At 41.9% G+C, this 20,979-nt stretch overlaps 1 protein-coding gene across 1 annotated transcript in view; it reads right to left on the reverse strand.

The window, feature by feature from the left end:
* The window catches only part of EDNRA (endothelin receptor type A), a 74,740-nt gene that overhangs the window by 11,007 nt on the left and 42,754 nt on the right, over window positions 1-20,979 (reverse strand). Inside the window, exons 3-4 of the mRNA XM_004606189.2 lie at window positions 20,716-20,843; window positions 2,932-3,130 (exon numbers count right to left, since the gene is read on the reverse strand). Coding sequence (XP_004606246.1) covers window positions 2,932-3,130; window positions 20,716-20,843 — 327 coding nt within the window. The remainder of the gene's footprint in view (window positions 1-2,931; window positions 3,131-20,715; window positions 20,844-20,979) is intronic.

The raw sequence follows: 20,979 nt of genomic DNA on the forward strand, positions 1-20,979 counted from the left end.
CCTCCCTCCCTCCCTCCCTCCCTCCCTCCCTCCCTCCCTCCCTTTCTTCTTTCCTTCCTTCCAAAAAATATTTACCACCTGGAAACTATAGAAGCAGATTACCTAATCTGAAAGCATGCTTAGCATTATCTCCTCGTGGACAGGATTGGTAAATACTATGATAATTCAGTTTTATGTCTTCTAAATTTTTATTAATTAAAAAAATTGATTGCGATTCTAAATGTCATCCCAACACTTTTACATCTTCTTAAAGGGGAAAACTTAATACTCTATAAAAATGAACACTGGAACATTACATCTGCAGTCTTCTTCTCATGAAATTAATCACCAGCCTGGGAGGAAGTGCTTTTCCTTCCCTTATTCGCCAGCTTGTTTATTTACTAAGGATAATGCGGCCTCCTATAATTTCTCAGTTCCCACAGTAAAAAAAAAAATAACCATGCATCTCAGTTTCTGAATATAGAAAGAGGCCAGTGGGCTACATTTATAACATGTCTATTAAAATAACCTATAAATGGCTCCTGAGGAAAGAAAATCCTAGGCGGGAGTTCTTAACCATTTAGGTTGGTAGACAGTTTAGTAAAGACAGTAATCGTTAACAAAAATCTTTTACATGTATAAAATAAGATTCTATGGAAACAAATCATACGGAAACAGATATCAAAATATCACAGAATATTTTGATTTAGTAAGAAATATGTCTCTCATCAAGTGACATGACACACCAAATGGTGGTTCTAATAACTTTCAGCTCCAAAACAATCAGGAGCATTAACAATATCTGGAAAGTATGCAACTGTTATGAAGCATAAAAATATCTGTAATTTCAGCTAGTGAAAACAAAAGGTACCCGTTCAAACGATTGTGGTTTGTCATCTATAGTCCTAATTGCAGAAAATGATAAATTTCAGCTGAAGTAAGGAAAATAAACATGTGATTTTTTTTTTCCTACCCAAGTTTACAGACTCCTGAATCCTGTCCTCAGGGTCTAAGCGCACTCCCTAGGGAGTTGGTTTATTCAGTTTCTTTTACACAAATACTTCCCCATTGACATCACATTGTAGAAAGATTGCGGTCCTGAACTTAAAAAAAAAACAGCTCATTCTCTCTGTATGTGTGTATATGTGTGTGTGTGTGTGTACTTAAAAAGCAACACAACTACCCCTTTGAATACTCTTGCTTCCTGGGCAATGCTGGCTGGGGCAGATTGGGGGGTGGGCATGTTCCAAAGCAGCTGTGGAGGGTCTGGAAGCTGGCCCCGAGGGGACTAGATGACGACCCTGCCCCCTCCTTGGCGGAGGTCTGCAGAAATGGGGTCACACATTCCTTTGGAACTAATGTCAGCAGCCAGGTTGGAGCAGAGATGAGAGAAGAGTAGAACAAAGAGGGGCAATACAATTAGAAAAAAGAACAGGAGGGAGCGAATACTGCCAGTCTCCATGTGCAATGGGTTCTGAACAATCATCAGTTCAAGCTCACGCCCTTTCTCCCTCCGCAGGGCGTGATCTCCTTTGGCCAGCACATTCTCTAAGGGAGTCCCGGTTATTGAGAAATAACCCTACTCGTTTGGTTCAGTTCGAATGATCAATAAGCTCTTGCAACTCTTGAGTCCCTTTAACTCTAAGCTTTTCATCAGAAACATCCAGATTGTTGATTCACACAGCCCAGATTCTGCTATCCTTTTCTGTCTGCTTTGTTTTTCATCGTGGAGACTGGCTTCATAAAGATAAGAAGCCTGGATAAATACAAGGCCTTCATTTGGAGGTTGCCACTTTGCCATCTTCACAGGCACTTTTAACTTCAAAACAAGAATTTCCAAGCGGGATAACTGGTCAACTGTAAAACCGCAAAATTTGTGAACTTTGCAAGTTAGGAAAACATACCTTGAGATGTCTGTAAATGATTAAAGGTGGAATCTGAGCTGCATGAAACTTAATCAAAGCACCAAATTATGCTTATTTACGAGAAACAGTGATCCTTTTGGTTTTTCTCCTCTGTCCACACACGACTAGTTTTGCAGAGGAAATATGCATTTTAAACATGCTTCCCAAAAACAACAACAACAACAACAACAACAAAATAACAACAACAAAAAAACCCAAAAAACCCGAAAAAAACCGTGCTTCCCAAGGCACTGACTAATTCCTGTGATTAAACCCTGCAGAGCAACCTTAATGGGGTCAGGTGTATAAAACAACCATTGAGTTTGTTACACACACGAATGTTCTGCAAAAGTGTAATTTGTAGTTAGAAATAGAATCTGTACCAATACAAGCACGTATATGGTTGTCTACTTGGAATTAGGACATCTGTTTGCCCAAAAAATGTATGAGCAAAGTCTGGAGAGACAAGATAGTGGGTAGGGAATTTGCTTTGCATATCCAGGTCTGGTACCTGCCTGGCATTTCATATAGTCCCCCAAGCACTACTGCCACGAATAATGCCTCAGTGCAGTGGCAAAAGTAACCCCTGAGCATCAGCAGGTGTGACCCCAAAACAAAATAAAACAAAAAACACTCACAAAAATGTATGAGCAATAATGCATTTCCCCAAGTGAAAAATATCAGTATGTCTTTCAGCCGTCTTTTACTTTTTTTCTTTCAAAACTGTCTTTTACTTCTTTCTGTCAAAAGCAAGTACCACCGTCTGCACATACATAACCATACACTGACTGCCTATCACTCTAACCGGATTTTGGAGTTATGGATTGTTCGGTGGAGCGTAACAGCTGCGCCTACAAGTTGTGCGAGAATACAAGAGTCAGAACAAAATGGTTGTCCAAATGCTAAATTCTGCTTTCATGCCCCCTTTTTCAATGCAGTTGAAGAATATTCAAGTAAATTTAGAGGAAAGTGATAAGGCTGGGTGATGGGAAAAGTACAAATGAAGGCTCCTCCCCCCTGCCATAAATTTCTTTTGGGCTCTTTGTACCTCCATGAATTTGGATGTGGCGTTGAGCATGCAGGTTTTGTGCTGTTCACCCCTATATTCAAAGGGCACCATGACGAAGCCGATTGCTTCAGGGATGGCCAGGATGAAAGACAGGATCCAGATGGACACAATCTCGATGGCCGTGACCAAAGGAATCCCAATTCCTTGCACGCGGCTCCAGGACGCAACTGCTCTGTACCTGGAAGAAAAAAAAGGTGGGAAAAGAGAAGGACAGAAGAGGTTAGAAAATTTAAAGTGTATTTCAATGAAACAGAAATGAGGAATGGTGAAAACTTCCTTGTTGGGCCAGTGACCAGCCACTAACTTCTCAGGAACTCTGAGTTCTGGTGGAAACGTCAGCGGGGTACTGAGAGCTTTGAGTGTTGGGAGGTCAGGAGCAGGGCAGGCAGGGTTCAGCCTGAGATCTCCATCTGGGGTCTGGTACAGTGCTGTGACCTTAGAGTGGCACCATCCGCATCAATGCCCAGGGGTTTTAGGCTGCAGGAAAAGGGAATGATGTAAGGGACAGAAAAAGCTGCTGGTACTTGTAAGGACTACTGTACTTGCCTTATACAGCTGGAAGGACTGTGGAATTGACCTAGATATCCTTAACTGAACAGCGATAGCTTATCAGTTGCTCTCTTCTGCCCTCAAAATATGATTACACTGGGCTGGTACCACGTGGCAGTTTTAGTATATTTTTAGTCTTTTGGTACCTGTTAAAAAATAGACCTTTTATCTCTCCCATTCTCGTAATAAGTCAGAGGACATAAAACCGAGTTAAAAGAGACCCTGGTTTAATTTTATTCTTTTCATTTAAAAAAAAACTTAGGTACAGTAATTTTTAAAGCTTTGACAATTTTGACAACTCTTTGATAACAGAGTTTCAGGCATTTTGTTTTCCAGTTCCAACCCCACCGTCTGTTTTGGTCCCTCCACCAATGATCCAAGGTCCTTCTGGTAACCACCCCACTGCCTTGGGAAACTTATTTAAAAAAAATTACTTATGGTTTGGGTCACATGCTTCCACGACTGTTGACAGTTGTGGCTGGATGTACATGGCAACCTCACCTCCTCATCACTGAAATGCCTGAGACCCTGGACCAATGTTATTTCCAGACCTCTCCCCTTCTTCCGTGGCATTCCCATTTCTATATCCACAGCCAGAGGGTTGCTATGATTTTATACCTCCATTTCCTTGTCTTATTTCTCTACACAGACAAATGAGAACATCTGGTATTTGTTCTTTTCCCTCAGATTTATTTCTTAGCCCCAAAACTTATACCATACAAGTTGTACGAAATGGTATGATTTCAAAAAGATGCCATAGTTTCTAATCTTTGTGCTTTACATTCTAGTAGAAAAGTATCATGCATGCAGTACTTATAGGCGAAAAATACATCTGAAAAACTTTCAATGAGAAGCTACACTTAATAAGAAATTGCGCTTTATTTTTTGCTCCTATATTTATGTAAAAACAACCCCACTAAAACTGGAAGGCGAAAGCGGGTTGGTTTCTTTTTGACCTGGATTGAGAATCTGGTGCTCTCTGCTCTGAGACTGATGAAAAAGGAACTTGTAAGGTGCTAGGGCACTTCTTCAGCTTCATTATTGAGATTTTTGCTGCTGGGAGAATGGAAAGGAAACACTTTTATTTACTTTTTATAGTGTTCATTAGTGCCAGAAGGTGGCTGTAAAACAAACCATCTCCATACCACTGGAAACAGGTGCACCCTCGCCTTGCAGGGAGGGCTCGGCAATAAAGGTAAGGCAGGAGACCCTCTCCAACACCCACTAAGATAAGCCCCATTTAGTGTGATGTCTCCATACATAGACAAGGTACACGTTGAAAACACAACTGCTGGGGTCTGCGCGTCTGATTTTCTCGCTGGAATTGCCTGCCGGTGGGGAGCTACAACGTGGGTTTACTGATGCCGCAAGCATAGATAAAGCACAGCTTTCTGCAGACGTGTTTCTCAGAATTTTAGGGTAAAGAAGATAGGTGTTCACTAAGAGTCGCTGAGAAAGGTCCAGCGTAGTTCAGAATGAAATAAAATACAGCTACGCAAACAGACAAAGACAATCCCTTTGCCACACGGCCAAGATTGCATTTTTAAATTTATGGCTCTTCCCAGTGGGATAAAGCCTGCTATTTATTTTGCTTTCCATTACTGTTTTCTTTGCTTTGCTGCCTTATTGGACTGGCAGCTTGATGTCCAGTAAAAACTAAGAGGAACGGAGACGGGAAGTCTGAATCCCTCAGCTGTCGATGATTATCTGCCTTCTCTCCCTCCTGCTTCAGTTACCAGGAAAGGTGATTGACGTACAGGGCCCCCTCTTAAGGGAAAAAGAATCTAGATTGCTTTGGCAAGACTAGAGATGGTTGAAGTGAGAAAATGTGGTTGACATGATCTTGGGATGAATGTGTCACAGACTAACTTCTTATAATGTTCCAAGACTCTTACATATATGCATAGATATATCCTAATGGTAATACAACATTTTAAATAAATAGAAGTAACTTGAATGGCAGATGATTCATAATTGGTCTACTCCTTTGTTAGCTCATGACTAAAAATTAGAATATTTCCATTTACTCTTTTTTATGTGAGGGCTGGGGGTCTTCAAGTGGTGCTCACGGGGTCTGAGGGTTCTTCCTGCTAATTCTAAGGCCAGTGGTTCATTGTGAGACCCAAGAATATGGCTCTGCTAGGTCTCCGTGGTACCCTAAGGCTGCTGGGGACCTTTGGGGCCACAGCTGGCAGTGCTCGGGGCCTCCAGACTGTACCCACAAAGCAAGGTGGGCATCTCCACTCCTGTAGCATCTCTCTAGCCTCTATTTCCCATTTATCCTCACAGCAATCTTGATAACATTTCCATGAGATGAGAAAACAATCATAAAGCAATGACAAAAAAAAGCCCTTTGTCAACGTGAGAATGGGGAAAGGTCTGGAAAATAAGAAATACTTATGTCTTAAAGATTGATTTCTATTTTGAATGCAGTGATTTTAAAAAAAATTATCGATTCACTGTGAGATAGTTACAAGCTTTCATGTTTGGGTTACAAACACACAATGATCAAATACCCATACCTCCACCAGTGCACATTCCCCACCTACAATATCCCCGGTATACCCCCTCCTTTCCCACCCTCCTCCTGCCTCCATGGGAGGCATTATGGCTTGCAATACAGACACTGAGAGGTCATCATGTTTGGTCCGTTATAATTTAACATATGTAGATACAAACATGTACTCCCTCACTAGGTATCCTCAAACCCTGCCTTCAACCTAGTCATGTGTACTAGCTTGACTTGTCACAGAAAGTTTGTAAGAATAGAAACAACCACTGATTGATGTTCCAGAACATTCCAGAAGCAATATTCCTCTTTGAAATGCCTTTTTTCACCTGACTTCCATTTCATTCTCCTGATTCTCTAATTTCCAGGCCATCCCTCTCATCTCCTTGGTGGGGTCCTGCCCAGTGTTCATGATCCTAGCCCTGGATTGGATCTTCTGAGTCCTTTAGGGCTTCTTTTTCTTTCACAGGCAAAGGCAGATGGTTTTCTTGGACTTGGCTTTGAGGATCTCTGACAAATGCTGCTGACGCGAATACATGTAGAGCGCATAGTTCTGGCCAGTACAGCCAGGCAAAGTCAGAGAAAATACATGTCTGAATCAAACAAATCAAAAGACAGACTCCATTTTGTATTTCTTTTCTGTCTAGATTTTTAACTTCTCAGTGATCTGGTCCAGTCTGGTGGTTTAGTATTATTTAAATGATCTACCTGCTGGTCATAAATTTCAAAATTCAGAACTCTAGAATCTCACTGCCAGCTCTTGACTTGTGTATCTAACTGGATCCTTGTGGTCCCCACGTGGGAAGCTATGGGCACCCAGACGCATGCACACCATTCCCAGGGGCCTCCTTATTCCCAAACCTGTCATTTCTCCATGTTCAATTATGCGGGGCTCCAAACTCTGAAGAGAGCCTTCATCGCCTCTTTTCTCTTCCAACACTTGTCATATCATTATTAGCACACCTTGCGACCGCTTCCGTCTGTAAGATTTCCAAAAGAAACATCACCTTTCCTCACCTTTCTGCCTAGATTATTAGAGTAGTCTCAGGATTGGTCTTGCTATGGCCATTTTTCCCCATGCCCTAACTGCCATTGACCCTGAGCCCAGTCACTAAAGTGAGCCAGTTCCAAGCATAAGTCTATCATGTCACCCTGCCCTAATCTCCACTTTCCCACTGTGAAGAATTCCCACTGCAGTGCCTCTAAACTGTCCTTATTTCTCTCCTCAATTTTGTCTTTCAGTCTTCCAGAATATCCTGTTTAAAACCCCAAACCCTTTCCTTCCAAAGCCCCCCAGTCTCTCCACTTGATTGACTGATTTTTAGTTTTCGGGCTACACCTATTAGTGCTCAGGATCACTCCTGTTGGACCTCGGGGGACCATATGGGGTGCTAGGGAGTGATTTGGACCAGTCATGTGCAAGGCAAGAACCTTACCTGGGAACACGCCAATATTTCACTTCTTCTTCTTATTATTATTAGTGGGGGGAGGGTTTGGGCTACATCCGGTGATGCTCAGGCAATTATTAGCTCTTTTCCCAGAAATAACCAATGGCAGTACTCAGGGGACCATATGTGATGCTGGGGATTTTAACCAGGGTCCTGGCTGAGGCAATCACATGCAACACAAATACCTTACCTCCTGTACTATATCTCTGCTCCCAATTTCACGTATTATTTTGTTTGCCAACACTCCCTCCTGTTGGGACTGATCCCCACCAACCCACATCTGTAGATTGGTCACAATACCTAGAACAGCAGGTACCAAATCCATATATGCAAAACTATACATCCTTATTTGTTTGCTTAACTGTACACCTGATTTTATTGGCCAAATCTCAGAGTACAGTGCATTTTGAACATTTTCTGATTTTTCTAAGCAACCCTTGAAGTAACTTTTCACAGGAGTTTTAAAAAGTGAATACTTGGAGAATCTTAGCATCAGATAATTCATAAACCAGGAGGCACCTTTGGGCTCATCTTTCTCCTGTTCTGATGGGCTCAGGAGAACATGTTCCCAAGCCTGATTAAGACTGAGTGGGCTCTGGTCTTCTCCCATGACATCCTCTTGTGCCCTGTCATAATATGCCAAAGTCAAACACATCTCAATTATGGAGAGAGGTTTGCCACTGTCTTTCTATAGATTTTGTATGTTTCTAAGCCCAGGGGAATTTAATGCACTCTTTCACACCTTTAGGTGATGATCTGAAGAGGTCATTACATTGAAAAAATCTTATTGAATGCACTTGAAAGCAGTAGATAATAAAAACTTACCTTTGAAGATATCATTCCAACTTACTTATTAATCTTTGCCCACTTTTATTCCCACATATTATATTATGATATATATTTTTTGATTTTTGTTTTTTTCAAAATTTTTTAATTTTTTCAAAAAATATATAATATGTATCATAATATAATATCACTTGTATCACTTGTCATCCTGTTGCTCATAAATTTGCTCGAGTGGGCACCAGTAACATCTCCATTTGTCCCTGTCGAGTGCTAGTATAGCCCAATGGCGTCTGCTTGTTCCAGAAACATGAAGAGCCTCAAACCGTTCATTCAGGGTCTTGATGAAGAGGTCTGACCATCTCGTAAGTGGGCAGCCAGGTGTTCTTTTGACACCCCATGGAATCTAGTCAGTAACAGCTCTAGTCCAGCAGTCGTCTCCAAATCTCATTACATGTCTGGCCCATTTGATTTTTGATGCCTTGGCAAATGAGGCAGCATCCCTGATTTTCGATCATCGAAGGAAGTCACAACTCTGGATTCCTTCTCTCACTTGAGTGCAATGTGATACTCCAAGCATAGCTCTTTGATTCCTCTTTGGGAGACCTGAATAATGTTCTCATCCTATTTTTGTAGGGCCCATGTCTCTGAGGCATATGTTAGTGCAGGAAGAATGGTGGAGTCAAAAAGATGTGCCTGAAGCTGGAGGTTCTTCATCCTCTTAACAACTTCTTTGACGCTCTTGAAGGCGTTCCACGCCTCTCTCTCCCTCCTGCGCAGTTCAGATGCCAGGTCCTTTGTCATGTTGAGTTCTAAACCTAGGTACACATAACTGCTGCATTCGGAGATGTTTGTTCCATTGAGAGAAAATGGAAGGTCCAGAACTAGTCCATTTCTCATGAACATCGTCTTTGTGAGATTCAGCTATAGTCCGACCTTTCCACACTTACAGTTGAAGTTGCCCAGCATTTGTGCCGCTTGGCTAATGTTTGGTGTTATTAGAACGATGTCATCAGTGAAGCGGAGGTGGTGTAGTTGCCGACCGCCTATCTTCACTCCCATTCCTTCCCATTCCAGTCATCACATGACGTTCTTGAGGATGGCACTGAAGAGTTTCAGTGAAATGGTATCGCCCTGCCAAACCCCTCTCTTTATGTCGATGATCACTTCCTTATCAAATGGTGAGATCCTGGTGGTGAATCCGAAATACAGCTCACGGAGGATCCTGATGTACTGAGTTTGAACGCCCTGTTTGGGTAGGTCTTCGATGACTGCTTCAGTCTCAACAGAATCAAAGGTCTTCTATAAATCAATGAACGTTAAACAGAGCGGAATATTGAACTCTCGCAAAACCTCAATGATCTTAGTCATCATGTAGATATGGTCGATCATGCTGAATCCTTTTCAGAACCCAGCTTGCTCGCACAGTTGTTCTTCGTCTAGTGTTCTGCCAATCCTATTCAGGATGATTCGAGTGAACAACTTGTAGACGATGGACAACAGGCAGATCGGGCAATAGTTGCTGATGTCGTGGATGTCTCCCTTCTTGTACAACAGAACAGACCTGCTGGTTTTCATCTGGGATGGAACCTTGTATTCAGACAGGTAGCATGTGACAAGCTGAGCCAGTGTATTGATGAGTATTGGTGGCAGATTCTTTAGATGTTTGGGTCTGACCTTGTCTGGACTGGGTGCTGTATGCTTCTTTACTGAAAAAATAGCGTGTCGGATTTTGGAAGGGAGAACGCTGGGAAAGACATATCCATCCTGTGGAATTTGGTATGTGGGCTGGTGGATGTGGCTATTGAAGAGATCTGAGTAGAAGTCCTGGATAACCTTTTCCATTGCCCTCTGGAAGATGGGATAGATCCATCAGGACATCAGAGGGCAGTCATCTTGTTCTTACAATTGGCAAAGGACAGGCAGGCATTGCAAGTACTTTTCCCAACTTCTGCCACACTGGCCAACACTGCTGCTCTTCTCTTTTTGAGGTCTTCCTTTATCGAGTCTCTGCACGGCTTTGTGAGCTCAGATGTTAGCTTGTGATTGCCTGAGGCTCACGCCAAACCATGTTGGCAAATGAGCTCAAGAGTTTCCGAAGACAGGTGTCTTTTTGTGGCTTTTTTTCTCTTAGTGTTCCTTGAACAGTCATGGAGGTGCTGAATCAGTCAATCATATTCCTTGTTGATGTTGTCAATGACAGCATCTTCCCACGTTACTGCAATAGTGCCAAAGAGCTCCCAGTTGGTGGTCGTTCTGGGAGTTCTCATCTTAAACTTTGCAGCCCTTTCTCTCCGCTCCGTGAAGTAGAATTTCGCACAAAGGAGATGGTGGTTTGATCCTGTTTGGAATTTTGGGACAACAGTGACATTGGTCAGGCAAAACCATTGATTGAAAATGACAGCCAATTTTGTTGTGGAACTGTCCACCGAGAAACTCCCATGTACAACATTTAGATCTGGCCTTCTGGAACTGCGAGTTACCATGGATGGTCTTGGTCAACATGATGAACTCAGACAGTCTCTCACCCTGTTTGCTTCATTCTAGGCCATGGGTCCCAATGTGGAGTCCTTCAGGCGATCTTCTTGGTCCTATCTTGGTGTTAAAACCACCGACAGTGACTTTGTAGGAGGTGTGGTCTTCTTTTTTTTTAAGATTATTTTATTTTATTTTTGCTTTTTGGGGTCACACCTGGCAATGCACAGGGGTTACTCCTGGTTCTGCACTCAGGAATTACTCCTGGCAGTGCTCAGGGGACCATATGGGATGCTGGGAATCGAACCCAGGTTGGCCTCGTGTAAGGCAAATGCCCTACCCGCTGTGTTATCACTCTAGCTCTGGGGTGTGGTCTTCTTTATAGAGCTTCTCCAGCTCTATGTAGAACTTCTCAATTTCTTCTTCATCGTAGTTGGATGTTGGTGCATAGACGACGAAGATAAAAACTGTTGCCAATGAGCCACATCTATTCAAACTTAAGTGTCTGATTCGGGTTGTTAGGCATTTGAATGAGTCGATGCTCATGACCAAGATCATGTTTATGAGGACACCCATACCACCGATGCCTCTACTGTTGCATGTTCTGAGGAACAGTTCTTCTCCAGTGTCAAAACGGCATCATGTGATTGATGCCTTTTCATCTCGGTCAATCCAATGACGTCGTATTTGATCTTCTGCACTTGCACCATCAGGGCCTCTACTTGCCTGTCCTTCTCAACTTTGCCATATTGGGGGCTCTTCCAGTCAGGGGAATGAGGCCCATTTTTGCTACTGTTTTTGGCATATTGAATATGCCACAGGTACCTTGCCAGGCTCTGCTGTGCAGGTAGGATACTCTCAATAGCTATATTATATATAATCATATACATTATTGAATATACATACTCATATATTACATATGTAAAAAAGTCTTATTTCACTACAATTTTACTTTTAGCTGCTTTATCATTTCATTATTTAAAAAGTACACTCATATTTTGACTGGGGATATGCTCAGTGGCAGAGCACTTGCTGTAGGTAAGGGCCTGGGTTTGATTATGGCCACCTTGCTTTAGCATGCACAGACACAGACACAGACATACTAATACTGACACTGGCGCGCGCGCGCGCGCACACACACACACACACACAAACACACACACACCAAAAACAATTCTCATTTCTTCACAGGCTTATAAATATAATGGCTATAAATATAAATATAATGGCTACACCATACCATGATATTTTGATATAATTTACTTAAATCTCCTATGGTCATATCATTTCTAGCATTTAAGTGTGAGAATCAAATGCCTCAATATATTTCTTCTGCTTTTCCTGGATTCATGACGTCAAGTGGGATTAATGAATCAGGGGAAAGGAAAACAGTTTAAGTGGCTTCAGGAAAGGATTCCACTGGGTGTCAGCCAGTGCTGGCCTACTGAAGAATTAATTTTTCCACCTCAACGCTCCCACTTCCAAAGGTAAAAAGCGCCTGACCTTCATCTCTGCAGATCCTTAACGACCACTTGCAAGGTGTGTTTCTGACAAGGCCTCTTGTGTGAGTGCACAAAGCAGCTGCCTTGCAGAAGTTGGGGCCACAACAATCCGTGCAGGGGCTTTAGTGACCTGACTGTGTGGGTCGAGAGAGCTTGTGCTTGCTGTCTCTTGTTGGGCTAAGGTCTTCCATGGGATTGGCGTGGGACTACTCAGGCCAAGTGAGTTCAGCTGGATAGACACGGCGCCCCGTTCATGCTGGCCTCCAAGGGGGCCAGTTCTCCCTGCCAGAGGCCGGAGTTTGCAGGAGAGAACCGATGCCTTGAGACTCCAAGTGACTCCATGATGGAGTGCCACTGTTCCTGCCAGGGGACAGTCACGTGAGTCCTGGTCCCAAGAGAAAGGCTCAGCCTCCAGCCGACATGCACCAAGATGCCCCAGCTGACACAGGGCAAAATTCCCCAAATTCCTGCCCCATGTGTGGTGAGATAATAATAATATGAATGATGATGATGATGATGATGATGATGGTAATAATAAAAATGGTGGTTGCTTTAAATGGTTAAATCTGGGGATTGTTTACTAGGGAAAAAATAACAGTAAAATGATGATCTCAATCTAGTGGAATTGAGGTAAAAGAAGGAAAGAACCCGGAGGGGCTGTGAGGTGGACTTTCTGAGCCCTGGCTCCCTGGCCAGCCGTTTGATCCGTGTGTCCGAGACTGACAGCCAGCAAGGAAAATCCTAGCCAGGAGAACAAAGAGAAACCAAGCTCCAGGCTGCAGAAAATCCAAGGTGTTCAGAAAAATCCCTTCCAAGTTTAGGGTGAACCCCCGAGACTCATATAGTGGCTATAATGCAGTTCTTTAATAGGGTGAAGAAATGATATGGGCTGGTCTGTTCAGAGGCACAGCCAACACTTCCCCAGTGAGATCTTGGTAGCTTCCAGACATCTAAGGGCATAGCATTCTGGAGGGGTTGTTAAAAAAGTTTTATCTTTTTTACAGCTTACCTCCCCGGGGTAACTTTTAACTATATGTTGGATCAGTACCCAGACCTTTTTTACTGCTCTGCCTCCCATTATTCCCCTTTCAACTAGGCAGTTAACTTTAGAAAAAACACTGACCCTCCCCTCCCATTTCCTGGGCTACTTCCCAAACCAACTTGTAGTAAGACCTAAAGCTCTTCCCACATGTCATGTAAGCACAATGCTTGACAGTAGATGGTTGTTCTTGTTGGGAAAAATTAACTTGTTTTCGAAGTAAACTCCTATAGCATTAAGGGGAAAAATAAATTCATTGGTGAAGCTGGATGGGTTGAATTTGTTTCTAACTTCCCTTGATTCTTTTTCCACCATGAGTTCCGTGTTCTATTTTCTTAAGCGACAAAGGATGTGACATGAAAAGAAATCTATGAAAGCTGGGTGTGGGGAGTAATTGGTGGAAAGGTTAAATGGTGATGAGGACTTGGTGAAGAAAAGCTCTTCCTTGTTGAAACATATACTGTCTCTTACTGCCTTTTTTCAGATTCAAACCTTATGAGTGCTCTAGTACTTTCTATCAGTTCTCCGTATTCATGAACCATTAATAGAATAACGAGCAAACGCCATCAAACTTGGTTGTATTTTTACTCTCCTTAATTTTCCTCAAGGCAAAAAATCTAAACCAAAAGGCTATTTTATTAAATATATTGTTAAAAAATAGTTAAGAGCATATGGAAATGACTCCTGAGTTGTAATTTGATCCAGCTCATACTAAAGAAAGCCCGAACTCCCAAACAGCACATTGTTTTATAACAGGTTCCAACTTCCCTCATTTGTTCCTCACCTTGTTAAAAATGTAGACGAAGATGCAACCAAATCAAAACACAGAGCAAATGGTATCTTATCTTCAGGAATTAAGTGTGAGTGATTTATTTTCTAATGTGAAACATCCTCCAGTGTAATATTTTTTCCTATTGCTTTCATAGAAACAGCCAAATAGAGTCCTTACCTCTGCTACCAAGGCTTCATGTCCAAACCAAACGAGATGCACAGACTTATTCTTATTCCCAGGAGTAAGAATGGGGTGTGTAAAGGCAGAGTATGGGCATTGGGGTGGTGGGAGCGTGGAATTTTAAAATGGTTCATCTTCTCTAACATAGACACTAAGTCTTTTTTTTTTTTACTTTATTTTTTTTTTCTTTTTGGGTCACACCCGGCGGTGCACAGGGGTTACTCCTGGTTCTACACTCAGGAATTACTCCTGGCGGTGCTCAGGGGACCATATGGGATGCTGGGATTCGAACCCGGGTCGGCCGCGTGCAAGGCAAACGCCCTCCCCGCTGTGCTATCACTCCCAGCCCGGACACTAAGTCTTAAGAAAATAAACACCTTGACTTTTCCTTTCTCCTCTCTCTTTGTTTAAACCAAGGACATTTTTATTTATTTGCTAAATAACTGACCTCTTGGGATTAAACCTTTGGTTTATTTTCCTCCAACTACGAGACAGGAGGAGATGGTATGGATGGGTGAAGTAGAGCCACACCAGATATAGAAACCTACGACCAAAATTCTTCATCACTCCTCTCCACCCCCCCACCCCCGTCTGCTCCCCTGCCCCCAAAGAACTCTACTGGGGAGAAGGAAGCCCAGGAAGATGATCCTCTGAAATATCCCCAGGGAAGAAAGAGGGGTCAGAACCATCTGGATTTAGGGAAGAATTGAGGGTTTTGACATTGGGGTGATTTTAGGAATCCTATTGCTTAAAACACATACCCTACGTTGGTTCTCCTTCACCGTCAGTTGCAAATTTTCACAGTTGTAAAAGCCCCTTAAATGACTTCAGCAGAGTTTCATTTTCATGCTTGTCCACAATCCCCCTCCTGCCCACATCCCTCTGTTGCACTCAGTGATGAATTCGATTTGTCTGTCTTGGGATCATTCATTACACAGACTAAGTCTTCATTACACAGGAGCAAGCGCCTTAAAATACTCGTATCAAGGAAAAGAAAAGTACTAGGGAGATTTATATGAACAATAAAAGCAGCCACTACACCAAACCAAGGAACAGGATCTATAAAATTTTCTCTGAGTTTTCTGAAAAGACATTACAAGGATGGAAATTTGCCTGTCTTTCTTTCCCAATCCTGAAAATTCTTTTCTCTCTTCTGGCTTCTCCTCCTCAATGCTGCTTTTGTCAGAGAATGATAGCTAACTGCCTTATAAAACATTTTTATTGTCTCCAGGAGCCAAGCACCTTCTTTGTCTGCGTGCCCTACTTCTCTCCTTCTTGTTTTCTGCATACTCTTCTTGTCTGGCTTTTGATTCCTTATTTCTAGGAGGTGCGGTAGTCTTTAATTAAGCTGAATGGCTCCTAAAATTTGTTATTAGGATGATAACCTAAGTTATTATATTATGTGCAAGTTAAATTTTTGAATAAAATGACATTTCCCCAAATTTTACAGTGCAGCATGTAAAGGCAACAGCAGAGATGGAAATACAATGGAAAGTATGTGCATTTCTCCATGCAGAGCAGCCTGTGATTATACACTCATGTGGGGTTTTGTGTTTGAGCTGCTAGGTCTTGTAAAATTAGTGATAACTTATGGCAAAGGCCTTAGGGAAGAGATATGTAAATGAGAAGAAGTATTAATTCATGTATTTCATGAATCATTTTAGTCAAAACCTCCACTGCCTCTTTCAAGTTTATAAAGTCTGTTTCTGGCATATTGAATACACCACAGGTAGCTTGCTAGGCTCTGCCATGCGGGCGGGATATTCTCGGTAGCTTGCCGGGCTCGCCAAGAGGGACGAAGGAATCGAACCTGGGTCAGCTGCGTGCAAGGCAAACGCTCTACCTGCTGTGTTAACACTCCAGCCCAGAGGGGAATGTAATTACTGTAATCATTTGTAAGATTTTATTTTCCAAAAGAGCTTCTCAAAATCTCTACTCCCACCAGATATTGAGAAACATGTTTCCAAATTAGAATTTTTTTTACTACATGAACACTATTCATGTGCAAATTAGTCATTTTAATTTTTTTCTTTGGTGATTTTTATGGTCACATCCTTTTTATATGGAAATCTTAAGGTTTCAATTACTATTGCATGGCTTCTTTAAAAACTAAGAATGCTAAAATGTTGTAGCTTCTACTGTAAACAGTTTACCCAACATATTGCTTTATTTTTTTTAATTTATGAATGTCTTCTTTTATGTTTTAATAATTTGTACCCTGAAATACATGAATCATTTTAGTCAAAAATCCCGACCACCTCTTTCAAGTTCATAAAGTCTTTTTTCTTTCAGCATTCACAAAGACACATCAATTTTCTTCTACTGCTTTGTGGCTTGAGTTTTTACATGTCTGAGCATAGTCGCTAAGAACACAGACTACTTATATTTGATTACTGGCTCCAACAGTCAGTCGCTGAGTAGACTTGACTGACCTCTACTAACCTCAGCTTCCTCATCTGTGAAATGAAGATAATTACAGCAGCATCACAATGTGGAAGGATTGAGAACAGCTCTTGCACTTTAAACAGAGCCTAGACATATTGATAATCCATAATCATTACTAAATTTATTATTATTGATACGTAGCACAAGATAAGACTTCCATGTTTGTTTTTTCTCACAGATTAACTTGCATTATTTACTGATAAATCTTTTCCTCTTTATACACAATTTCTGTCACAGTTACATACTTATACAAACATCTGTCTGGTTTTTCAAATGGTTTGTCAGTGTATTCATCTGCGTTTACCACATCATTTGAAAAGATTATAACTTATAAGCACTGCTAAGCCATACTGCTAAGTGTGGCTTGGTAGTAGGGCAATTTGATTCCATGTGTGAGATTCTTGATTCGACTCCCAGCACCGCCAAAGGAAAATTAAAAATAATTAAAATACTGCAGCCTTATAACAAAAATAACCCACAGGAAGGGTATATATAAAAGACACATAATTCATTCTTAAATTGTCATGATGTTTTTCTTATTTTTTTCCACATGGATTTTAGAATTGTGTCATAATAAAAAATTTAATTGGCTATTGTAATAAGGACATATAGTTATATCCCTAAATATACAACTTAATAAATACAAGAAAAGTTTACACGTATTAGCAATGTAACAGATACAATTTAAGAGCTTTTGTTTTTGGATAATATACTTTGGGTTAAGAAGACATGGTGTAATGTGGATATTTATAAGCAGGTGAGAATCATTAAAACCAAAGTGAAAATCATTAGCAACTGAATGCTGATAACAAATAAGCAATAGATGCTTATTCAGTTTTTTTAGGAAATGGTCTCATGATAATCAGTGGGAATAATATGGTGGCCACCTATGGTAAGGAAATACTTTAATCAGTAGCTCTTAATGTTTGACAGGTGCAGAAGGAACAAGTGCTTTAATTAGTATTAATTAATATTAAGAACTAAGATTCTGTTAATTCTTGGTGACTCACCAAGTAGAATCACCAAGAATCTATCATTGTGCGATGAAATGACTTCCGGTCTCTGTGTTTATCACAGCAAGGCACCAGCTGTGCCAACGGCATGACCTCATTTTAAGTTATTAATGGAAATTTATTTATTTTGTGTTTTAATTTTAGCAATACATTATTCAATAATACCACTAAACATTTTGTGTTCCACAGTTATTGCAGCCATATGTTTATTTTCGATTTTGTGTTTCAACAATGAAAAATTAATTGTAAATGATAAATATCAGAATATTTGTCAGTACTTGAAAATTCTTTGTGGGCCTTGATGCGTATACTGCCTGCGCCCACGTGCTGCTTGTGCCCACGTGGCCAAGTGTAAAAAACTAAGGCAGCAGAGGGGCATGTGCATTCTCGGGCTCTCCGGGTGGCTCTGTCGCACAGCCCGTGTTCGGTGCTCTGGAACCTCTGTGTGTGGACTGGATCGGGACGGCCGTTGGCTAAGGACAGGCGAAGGAAGAACGAGGATCAAGCTGGTTGCTGATTAGTTACCGTTTATTCAATCTTCCATCTTTCTCATCTCCCGCACTCCCAGCTTCGTCCTCTCTCTGGATCTACAGCCACTTCTCTGGCTTCTCTAGTCTCTCCTCCTACTTGTCTCTCCCACCTTGCCTCTAGGCTACACCCAGCCAGGTAGCAAAATCAACATAAGAAAGCCCTTCCTGAGGGCAGGGCATTCCAAAGCCCTTCCTGACTCTTAAGGTTTTTTTTTCCTTTCCTTAGTCCAAACACTTATCAACATCTTAACACTAGTTATTTTTGGATGGACATAGCAAGAGATACACTGAGGCTTGCAAGGCAGCTCTCCTAGCAACATCTTGCCACAGACTCAGACCACAGCACTCAGGCCAGATTAATCACTCCTCACCCTAGCAGGGTCCAAATCTAGTTATCACTGTTTGGATCATGACAACATTTGTCCATGATCAAGCTCTTATAGTTAAGCATTAGGCACTTTGGCCAGGCCCATCTCTATGCCAGGGTAGCACACAACTCACTGCTTGCCCTGGGTCCGTCTCGTCCCTCGCCGGGACCCTGCTTTTGGGGGTGCTAGGAAGTAAGGGCAGCTGAGGCTTAGGTCGAGAGAACAGATGCCCAGGAGGAAAATATCATGTAGAGTCAAATGACTCCCAGGTTATAAAAGCATAGCATTTGCTAAGTCTTCCTGTGTCCATACAAAAAGGACATGGCTCTGAATAAACTATGCAAAGGACTCAAGGAGAAGAGAAAAACAATATTTACAAGTCAACAGAGCACTAAGAAAGAAGCTACAAATAAACAAAGAGGAATGGTGACGGGAGTAACCCAATAAACCTAAACTACCTGAGGCTATATTATCCTATATATCCCCCTTTTCCTTTTTACAAAAAGACAAAAATTTGAAAATGAGGAACAATTCCAAATCACAACACAATTTCAAATCACAATACAGTCTTATAGTTGTACTAAGATTTCAATCCGACCCTGGGCCCAGAGCAGTGCTTGTAGTAAAGTGTCCAATTGTCCTGCACTGTCCAGGGGTGATGAGAGTCACCAATGATAAGAGTCATTTAGTCACAGTTTGAAGAAATGAAGTGTCTGGATCAAAACTGAAGAGTTGTTCCTACAGTCAAGCACATATGGTGCCTTGAACACATGTGCTGCCCACATCTCCCCTCTTGAGATGCGTACTTTCACGCTTTCATGTCTAACGCTGGGATGTGTGTAAAGGCTCTATCCCTGCCCTTGGAGAAGCCTGGGTTCTCTTTGAGCACATTACCCTCCATTCTCTCCCATTTTCTCTTCTTCCTTCCCTTCAAAACCTCCAAATAAAATCTGTTTTACTTCCAAAAAAAAAAAAGACAGTGGGTCTTTTGTTTCTAAGATGATGAACTCTCATGCTCCCTGATAGAGTTAGTGTGAGAGGAAAAAATAAAATTGTAGGGAAGCCCATTGAATAGGAGTTTAAGGAGTCTGTACAAATGATTAGATTCAATACAAAAGAGTGCCAGAGACTGTGTTAATGAAGTTCTTAACTTTATCCTTTCTAATTTCTGTTACAGAAACTAGAAGGTGAAAGGAACATGACCCAGAAATTCATGGAGTTTGGAAGGACTGCTTTAAAGACGTGACCTCCATGTTTGAAGAGAATTGAGGCAAAACTAAGAGACAGCTTGTTCAGACTTTGAATAGGCTTTGATTTTCTTCTTGTCTACTTTTAAAAAAATATTATAAGACATTTAAGATACCCCCAAATGCACAAAGAACAGTCAATTCAAGTAAAAAAAGCATTATAAGTAGAATGGAATACTTCTTTCTTATTTACCCAATGAGCATTATGCCGTTAAAAATAGAGACTTTGCATGTTCTAGAAATCTCCTTTTCCAAAGTTGATTCTATGGAATATGCTCTTCTTCTTCTTTCTATTGTTTGTTGTTGGGCCACACATGGGATGCTCAGGAGTGCATATAGTTTCTGGAATTGAACTCAGGTCTCCAAAATACAAAGCATGAAAGCATGTGTTCGGCCCAGTGAGCTGTCCTTTCCACTCTGAATATGGCCATTTTCCCATTGTTGATATCATACCCAAATGACTGTGATTGGCCGATCGCCCTTGATACAAACGGCCAAAGATAGCTAAGCACTGCTAAATGAGGGGAGCAACTCTACACAGCAGAGCAAGGCTGTTACTGACTGAAACTAACCGCTGTCCTGGACTCCAGCTCTGCAAGTGTCTGGTCCTCTCCTCCTCCTCCTCTCTCCACATCTCATTTACAAAAGATGTTCCTGGGGCTGGAGCAATAGCACAGCGGGTAGGGTGTTTGCCTTGCATGCAGCCGACCTGGGTTTGATTCTCAGCATCCCATATGTTCGCCTGAGCACAGCCAGGGGTAATTCCTGAGTGCAGAGCCAGGAATGACCCCTGTGCATTGCTGGGTGTGACCCAAAAAGCAAAAAAAAAAAACAAACAAACAAAAAACCACCAAAAGACCTTCCTAAGCCCACCAGAAGAACAGAAGGAAAGAAACACATTACCTGTCCACGCTGAGGGCACAGAGGTTGAGGACCGTGATGCCCACCGAGGACTTCTGCAGAAAGGGGAACAGCTTGCAGAGAAACACCCCAAAGTCGTTGTGATCGAAAGGCCAGCGTCCAGCCAGTAGCTGGAAAACAGGAGAGAGTGCGGTGAGAAGGGGAGTGCCAGGTGACGCACACTCCAATTCAGGCCAACACGGCACCCCTAAGCGTTAGCCTTCATTACCCTGCATTCTGCCTTCTAGGGGTAGCATTTGACTATGG

Source organism: Sorex araneus, chromosome 7, assembly GCF_027595985.1.
Source record: "Sorex araneus isolate mSorAra2 chromosome 7, mSorAra2.pri, whole genome shotgun sequence".
In the NCBI taxonomy this organism is placed as follows: domain Eukaryota; kingdom Metazoa; phylum Chordata; class Mammalia; order Eulipotyphla; family Soricidae; genus Sorex; species Sorex araneus.